This window comes from Vanessa cardui, chromosome 3 (assembly GCF_905220365.1).
Source record: "Vanessa cardui chromosome 3, ilVanCard2.1, whole genome shotgun sequence".
Lineage (NCBI taxonomy): Eukaryota > Metazoa > Arthropoda > Insecta > Lepidoptera > Nymphalidae > Vanessa > Vanessa cardui.
In genome coordinates, this window is record NC_061125.1 from 5,417,281 (window position 1) to 5,426,608 (window position 9,328).

The following is a 9,328-nucleotide window of genomic DNA, read 5'->3' on the forward strand; positions in this document are numbered from 1 at the left end:
CTGTTGAAAAAAGTTTAATAAAAATGATAGAAATGATATTTTATAATGGAAATGTTACTGATTTTATTACATAACTGAACTGTGTGTTGACATTTTTTAAAGTTAGGAACGAAAGTATAACATATTTATAAAGAATGTACCATTATCTTTAAGCGCTGGCAAATATAAGAAACTAGAATCTCGTTTCGTATGACGTCATTAGAGAAACGTAGAAGTATCAATGATTCCATTATACTAAATTAAGTAAGCTTGCAATATAGATTGTCCCCAATTACTTGAGAAGTTCCTATTTCGAGTTCGAGCTACGTCGTGCGCCTATTACTCCTTAACGTTCCCCACTCTGAACAGCACTCGGCGCAAGCTCTATCATCCCCGGCTTTATAAACTTTGGACTAGTTACAGTAATCATATTGTTGTGCATTCTGACTCACTTGGCAAGTTCCTCAAAACAGTCTCTAGCTGTGTTTGTTTAACTTTAATTCAGTAATTATTGCTCTATGTCTTTAGCTTATGCAATTTTTATTGTTAAAATAAAATTAAGTGTCTGTCTGTGTGTGTGTCTTTAAATAAAATATAACTGCAAATTATAAGTCCTTGTTCAGATACGAATGTTATTTATATAAGTAAATAAATGATTTATGAAGCATTTATGAAATAGACATACGTACCTCATATTTTTTTGCTAAGCGCACTTTTCATTTTGTTTATTAAAAATTGCAACGGATCTGCAATGAATCTGGGTTGGACCGTATTTTTAGAATTCAATAAGTTGACTATGTAATATGATATTCAATTAGAATTTTTTGTAACGCATATAGCTAATAGACAACAAAAACTATATATATATATATATATATATATATATATATATATATATATATATAAAGTAGTTGTGTTCATTTCCTAAATATTATTTTTAAAAAGTAATATAATTATTCTTTATGTCACTTAAAGAAAATAATCCCCCAATCAGATCAATTCTCTAAATATGCTTCTAACACCGGGTGCTAATTTAAAAACCCTTTGCGATAGAATTCTGTTCGAATTGTCGAAGATCCCAATTTCCTTTAGGAAATTGACAGAGCTTCTTGTGGTAATCTTAAGAATCGTTGAGAGAAAATTATATTTATATGGTATATTAAAATGCTTATTACGTTAAAGCATGTTTTTGTCACTTATTCCAATATTTATATGCTTTGGCTAAAATGATATCGATTTGATTCTCGATGTGAGCCTTAGCTGAATTATAATATTCCATTGTATTATTATATAGACATGTAATTTGTACAAGAAATTTGGCTTGGAACGTATGTTTGAATCGGTTAAAATTTAAATAGTGTCACTCAATTACCCCAAAATATTTACTCTTCCAATTTATTAAAAATAAAGTCATGTACCATACTAAGACTTAATTATGTATGGTTAAAATACATATTGCAGGCGTGAGATAACGGTATATACCACTAAAATGCTATAGATTTTTTTTTACTTTCACCTTTTAAGCAACTCACACTAGCTAGGAAACAGTGTTAACATGTCATCATGTTAACAACCCTTGCCTATCAGAGCATCTAAACTTGGTGGTAGGGGTTTGTTCATCTAGGCTAGGTACCACTCACGCATCAGATATTGTACCGTGAAACAGCAGTACCCAGCATTGTTGTGTTCTGCTTTGTAGCGCGTAAGTTAGTAGGACCTTGGCTATGGTTAATATTTCATACAGCATCATTGAATATGGGCGGTGGTGACCGCTAACCATCGGCAGACAAGCAGACAGACTGCAAATTTACTCTCCGTCTACCTTTATGGTAAAAAAAGATTACAGTCTATTAAACAAACAAGCGATAATCAACTTTAACTATTAATGTTTTAAGATCATATTCCGTTCGCTTTTGCTGAAATATAATCAATTTTATTAAAAAGTTATTATCAATCCAAATAACATTGAGATAAATGGCACGGATAATTGCAGAGCATTTTTCAAATGTCTAAGGACATATTTAATGGATCAACCTTAAAATGAAATCATTTGTCATACTAATCCTACCAACGACAAAAATAGAATAATCGATAATTGATTTCATATCGGCTTTTGATATCATTTCGTCATATTTTAATGGTTTAATAATTAGTAACCTGTAATGTTATGTATATTTAAGCTGAAATTTATTATTTTCTTTGTAAGTTGGTAACGATGTCCTTTATATTGTACGTAAAAAAATAGCTAAACTTTAATTTCAATTTGGTGTTTTAAGCATTTTTATAAAGAACGAAAAGTAATCGAGTTCTTTTATTTCCAGGGTGTCACCAACAGGTTGGAATAAATAATCGCTTTACCTTTTAAACTTTAGTATCAAAAGATTTAGAAAATATCTGGACTGGATGAAATATCGGTACAGTCTAGCATTAATGCTGGTGCCACACATATTGCAAACTTGTACATGAATCATGTGTTGTTATTGCAACTAATTTTTTATTTAAAGAATTTTTGTATGTCCATAGAAAGTTGCGTCCCTTGGTTTTACGATTACGATTTGATTTCTTTTACATTTATAATAATATTCCTAATTGTTTACACACATAAAGTTATTTAAATTATTAAATTATTAATAGTTAATAATATTTAATAGTGGGCTAAAAAACTAAGTAATTAAAAGAGATCAAATTAATAATCGCATGTTCAGTTTTAGTTAATGTCTTGAACACAGGAATTATCTATTTAATTTGGTCAGTTTTATGAAAAAAAAATTCAGTTTCATAAAAATCAATTATTCATACGTGTTTGTTAAAAGCATTCAAACTCGTGTCTATTTATGCATTCAACAATGATTTGTGTCCCTCTGAATATGCATATTAGTCAACCTAGTCAAAATATCATGATATTCGAGTATATCTTTTACTTTCAATCGATATCACTGTACCAAGGGTTACCACTTTGTTTTTATTTTTTTTTATATTCTGCGTAATAAGCCATTTGAATTATCAACAATATCATGAGATTTTCATCTTTTATTAGTATAAGATAATTTTCGTAACGAATATTATTTATTGTTTCAGATGACTGGAGTTAATCATCCGCATTATATAATTGATATCTTAAAAATGACGACAAAGTCTTGCATCATAAAATATATTACAGAAGAAGTGTAAAATGAGGAATAGCTTCAAGCAACCAAAGATAGTGCACATAATATGATCTAAATGCCTTATTCAAAAAAACAGTGCGCTGCTGGTCGCAGGCGCCGACTATGTTCGACTCGACTAAAGGCGCATTGCTAGTAGCGCCATCTCTTTCTAACAGCTCGTGTTGGCCCAATGGAAAAGGTTGGCCTTCGACATTTCCAGCGACAGAAGATATACTAAAAGCGTTTTTCATTTTTGCCTTATCTATGGCAATTGTTTTTTGCAATTTGGTACTAATTTGCGTATTAAATAATCGAAGGTATATAAAGTATATTGATAATCAGGTGAGGGTATTAAAATGCATTTTTAATTTATACTTATAATTATGTATTTTTCATGCATGTGACACTTTTTAATGCATACTTCATGGACCAATATATAAATGTAAATATAGAATAATGTAAAAAGCATCAACAATACTGGATATTAAGTCGACAGCTTTGACCAACTCGAAATGAACCAAATTAACCAATTTTGATCTTAGCAGGAGAGCCAAAGTTATGTGTACATAATACAGGCTAAGACAATTTTTTTTCAAAAGTACCACCAATCTTAGAATCTGCAATGACATACATATATGTATTTGTAAATAAACAAATATCATATGATTTATGCTTTTCGAAAATCCTTTACACAAACTTATGTTTAATTGCCGTAGCTACCGAAAAACTTAAATTAATTACAGTATACGAACCTATAACTAATTCACTTCATACTCCTCGATTCCCGTTGGAAACATATGCACCAGTAAATATTTGATATTAATTATCAACGACAGAATGTTTATTCTAGGTTCAAATACGAAATATCCGATGAAAGTTCGTAAACGTATTGCCGTATTCACGCGACTCATTAACTATTTTTATTATACTTGAAATTGACTTTCTAATTAATTGCATTTTATTTATTTGTGTCGAGTCTATTAAACAAACAGTTAATTATTTACAGCCAAGGTATTTGCTGACTTCTCTGGCGCTGAACGACTTATTTACTGGGATTCTTATTGCCCCCGTGGCTCTCTTGCCTGCTTTGTACAAGTGCTGGCCTTACGGCGAAATATTTTGTCAAATACAGGTAAAATAAATTGCATAAAATATATTTTTAAAAATTTCTTTTTTTAAATTATTTATTTCGAAACGTTGATGTTTATAAAATAGAACCATTAAATCCAGTCGAAATTAAAATGAAACAACAACGTCTTCCTTAAAAGTTACCTAAGCGAGAGACGAGGAGAAAATGACTAAAGTTAATTCTTGTAAAAAGTTCGCAATTGAGGAAGCGAGTTTAAAGGTAATCGGATACTCATTTCTGGCATACTTCTGTTTTCATATTTATACGAATATGAATAATATTTCAAATAAAAAGAAAAAAAAAACATATTTGATAATATTTAAAGATAAAATAATACTAGAGTGTTATTTAGGTGAATTTTACTACCACCAAAATTTCTTATCGTCGGCAGCTTGTTTAGTGACCGAGAAGAAATATAAGATGAGACCTTAAAATAATTTACTCTTTGAAAGTAAGGCTTTATTTACCTCGTTAACCCGTTTTATAAGGCCACTCAACATCCAATATCATTGTTGTTTTTGACATAACGCTGTGTAGTAAAACTTGTTTAAGATTTTTTTTATTTCAGGCGCTTTTAAGGGGAGCTGTAAGTCAACAAAGTGCTGTTATTCTAGTTTGTATGGCGATAGACAGATACTTGTATCTACTACACCCAAATACTTATCATAAACACTCCAGTAAAAAGGTAAATACAAAGTAAACGCTTTTTGGAAATAAAAATCGCTCTAAATTCCTCCAGGATTTTCGGTATTTCTAAAAGCCGAAAATCCAAGGTTGTATTCAAAGACGGCTTTGCTCAATAATACCTTTCAACGTTGAAATCTTTTCTTTAAGTAGCTTAAGAAGTTCTGGGTGTTAGAATTTAAATATGATTTAGATACAAATACAAAGGCAGATTTGATCTTGCAGATTAACTTGGATATTAGTATATACTTTGACCTAATAACCCAGTTCAGTACCAAGATGTCATCGATTTGATTTTAAATTGTTCTAAGGATGTTGAAAGTTATTTCAGCGTTTATGAATCATGATCAGTTTGCTTGAAAAAGTTTTATTTCCAAATATGACTCATTAGGAATATATATATGTTGTAAAATGCAGGCAAAACTGTCATTTATAGTTTGTTTTTCTTGCAGGGTTGCGTTTTAATAATAAGTATAACTTGGATTCTGTCAGTGTCTCTATTTGCCATTATGGTTCTGCCCCGAACGGGGTATTATTTCAATTCAACAGGCTTGATGGCATGTGACGTATTTCACAGTAGAATCGCATTCAGGTAAAATTCTTATTTTTTATGTATTATCTATAAATAACTAGTAAAAACTTTTCAAGATTTCTTACTGAGTCAAATTACTTTACAGTCAATTTAACTTATATTTATTATTTCCTTTAGAATACTTGCTTGTTGTGCGTATTACTTCCCAACAACAATGGCGCTGATGTATTGCTATGGATCAGGTTTCCATGTAAGCAAAACAAGAAGTAAATGTAACCAAGATCCAAGACCAAATGGTGTTCCTGTACCTTGCAATAAAAATCACAGTGATCTAGAAACTATTGTAAGTTTTTATGTTGTAATAAATGTTCGAAAAGGTTTTAACTCGGCGACTTTTAAATTTACTTTCTGTGTTAAAGCAAATTCAGACTCCAGTCAGGCCGCATAGCGTGAGTACATCGCGTACAATGGCGGCAATGTCTTTAGGATTTATAGTAATGGTAACTCCGGCCACTATACAAGAAGTAGTAGCTGCATGCACGGGTTGTAAGGTATATATTTTCTTTAAAATTCTTCTCATAGTATTTTATATAACTTTTTTAACTTTTTCTTTTAATTGTAGGTACCACCATCGTTAGATTTTATTGTCACATGGTTAGCTCTTAGTGACAGCTTTTGGAATCCGTTCTTATATTGGCTATTAAATAGTCACTTTAGGAGAATAAGCAATGAGCTCATTCAATATTACGTAAGTGTTAATTACGAAATATACTTTTTTTATAATCAATAATACTAATAGTTTATATTTTGCAGTATGATCATCGGTAATTTCAATAAATTATAATATTAGGTCCACATGACACAGACTTGATTAGTAGTGATACTACTAAAAAAAATGTTTGAAAAACTCTGCATCCTTAAAACTAAAAGTCGAAGGAAATCAAAACTCTGTGTCGCGTGGACCTACCATTAGATATTTATCTGAATAATATTAATAATGTCATTTTTCTCTAATAGCTATGTTGCCGAAGAACTAAGTCATTTCAAAATTTTGAAAAACCGACTGGCTGTTGTGGGTCGCCAATTACCTCAGATGGACTACATTCGAAAGGAGAGTTTGAGGGACTCGGTGAAAAATATTGGGGAGAAATCTTGGAACGGACAGTATCCTCCAACTCTCTTCACGCAATTCAGAAAGCTTGTCACAGAGACCCTATGCGCTGCACTGGATCGTTTAAAGGTTATCCGGGCGGAACTTGTAAGCATGGATCAAGATTTTTTGAAGGCTATGGACCCACTGATTATAGACAATTAGATAGATCTGCATTTCAAATCGAACCTTGCTCAAGACAATGTAGGTTAAAGACATCAGATTTCTGTTTATTTAGATCTGGTCCTGGCCTTGAGTGTGGACGTTCCCGTTCCAATCTTAGTTTGGACGAGGGAAATTTCAGCAAAATTTGTAATGGCAGGCATCCAGAGTTGTGAGAGTTCCGAAATTGTCCGGTTTTCGGGCATAGAAGTAATAGCATAGGTATGTATCCTGGAATAGAACACTTCAATTCAAATATTAAGTGGAAATTCGATGAATCACCTTGTACGGAAGATGATGATATGCCAAATATAGAGCATAATTTGGATAGAATACGTAGCTTGAGTGAAGAGAAGAGTTTCAATGCTTATGGTATTAAAGAACATGATAACTTATTGGAGGTGGAAGTGAATGATGTGATTGAAGACGATTCAGATGATTTCAAAGACTTTAACGGTAGTGGTCGTGAATGTTTCGATGAAAAAAGTGATTATGGAATTACTCATAAATTTTCAAGAAATTCATCACTTTCCAATAGAGAACTTGATGTGATTAAAGAGAGTTCCAGAAGCTCTAGTGATACTGAAGTAACATTGACACGATGATTACCGAAAGTGACTTTCCATAAAGCAGTGAATATTGTGCACTTAGAGACTGTTCCGAAAAGGAAAACTAAAACAAATATGTATTTTGTAAAGTAGTATGTTCTGTAAGTAGAAGTGTCATAGTTTTTTTAAAGATGTAAGTATTTTATAAGTATGTGGACCATTAGAATCAGGTCTATATTTTGTAAAATATTCCAGTAATGTTAACAAATAATATCGTATTTACGTTAGCTCTATAAATTTCACATTACGAGATGTGTTTTATGAATATAATTATTGTTGATTAATTACTACAAAATGATATTTTGTGTGTTAAAATATTGAACATAAACTAAAAGATTGTAGAAGCAGCAATGTGGAAGTCATTGATAGTAAATTTTGTATTTTTTGTAATAGATAAGTATAAAAATTAGCCAATGAGTAGTGGTACATAATAATATAATTATTTCTCCTTTTAGTTAATTATAAAGGTTCCTGTGAAATATGTAGTTATAATAAAACAAAATTATTTTAAGATTTATAAATTTTAAGAGAAAAAGAACACGATCATTTTTGCTGCTATTTTGAAGACATTAAAATAATTATATTTTTTCTTGATAAATATTATCGTGTTTTTTTTTTTTATTTATGTAAGACTATTTTAACGAAGACTGTTTTGTCGTAAAAGACACGATGTTCTCAGTCGCACATGTTTCTCTTATTGTGACGGAAACAAATTATTGATGTGTAATTTAATGTTAATTTTACAAAGAAAAGGGAATAAAATTCAATAAGCAACTTTTATAGTTTTATTTTGGTAGAAAGTAGAAAATACATTAAAATTACTTACTGTACTTAAAGAGAGTGAGGACACATTTAAATATAATTTTATAACCATAATTAACAACCAAACAATTTCAAAAAGAAATACATATTTTCTAAATTTACAGTAAGGGACACAAGAGCGTACGAGGCGAAAATCAAAAACGGTGTGCGAGGGGAAGGGGAGGGTGATACCATTGTATGCAGTGGAGAAACGTCTTTAATGCATAGTAGACTCGGGAGAGGTATGACTGTTGGAGAAGTTCTAGGTTTTGCTACATGACAATGAGTCCTCGATTCAAGCTCCTAACCTGAGGTCCCTGCGAATGCAGGCGTAAAAACTCTTTACTGTTCACCTGTAAGTTTACCTTGGTTGTAGGTAGCAATATCCATATTAGCATATTGCGGCAACATTAGAGGAATCAACCGGGATGGCGATAACCTCCTTATCGCTAAAGTTAAACGATATTTGTTTAAGTTTCTCTGCTTCAATTAATTACGTTATCGGGCTCAATTAACCGATATTAACTAACAATATACCATTCATTAACCGAAAATAGAACAATATACCGTTGTCCGACAAGGTTTGACGTCACACCTACGGTAAACCACAGATACACCTATGGAGGTATTCAAGTGTTCATTACCTAACGATGGTGTGCACGGACGTTTCAATATAAACTCAAGTCTCTCGAGTTTGCTACGTAAACTTTTCTGATGACATGAGTGCACGCTGCAACGCCATGGTGGAATAGCTTGGCGTAATAACCAAACCTCCAGAGTACATCACACGGTCAAGCAAGACTGTAGGTCACGTAGCAACACTCGATACATGCTCGGCATGTCACGGGCATCTTCTGAATATTACCTACATAATTTTTTCTATATGGAGCATGATTGGACAACCTAACGGGAAAGTTAACACAGTATATGATATCACTCGCAAAATAAAATATAAAACTGTATGCATTATCCCTATCATTTTTCCTTTTTCAGTTATAAATAATTGGGATATTCCAGTATTATACGTTAACATCAACGATAATGCTTAATTTCGCTGGGAAATATTTTCCTTCCCTAATTATTTTCTAACTGTTATCGTTATGGCGTTACCCCATGCGGTCAGTGCGCTTTAATTAT

At 31.6% G+C, this 9,328-nt stretch overlaps 1 protein-coding gene across 1 annotated transcript in view; it reads left to right on the plus strand.

Annotated features, from left to right (window-relative positions):
* Positions 1-7,105, plus strand: part of LOC124543849 (trace amine-associated receptor 8c) — a 50,963-nt gene extending 43,858 nt beyond the window's left edge. The window contains exons 2-9 of the mRNA XM_047122171.1: positions 3,058-3,467; positions 4,132-4,257; positions 4,823-4,939; positions 5,391-5,530; positions 5,648-5,813; positions 5,890-6,021; positions 6,093-6,218; positions 6,488-7,105. Of these exons, the coding sequence (XP_046978127.1) occupies positions 3,249-3,467; positions 4,132-4,257; positions 4,823-4,939; positions 5,391-5,530; positions 5,648-5,813; positions 5,890-6,021; positions 6,093-6,218; positions 6,488-6,958 (1,497 nt within the window). The 5' untranslated portion in view covers positions 3,058-3,248 and the 3' untranslated portion in view covers positions 6,959-7,105. The remainder of the gene's footprint in view (positions 1-3,057; positions 3,468-4,131; positions 4,258-4,822; positions 4,940-5,390; positions 5,531-5,647; positions 5,814-5,889; positions 6,022-6,092; positions 6,219-6,487) is intronic.
* The last annotated feature ends 2,223 nt before the right edge of the window (positions 7,106-9,328 follow it).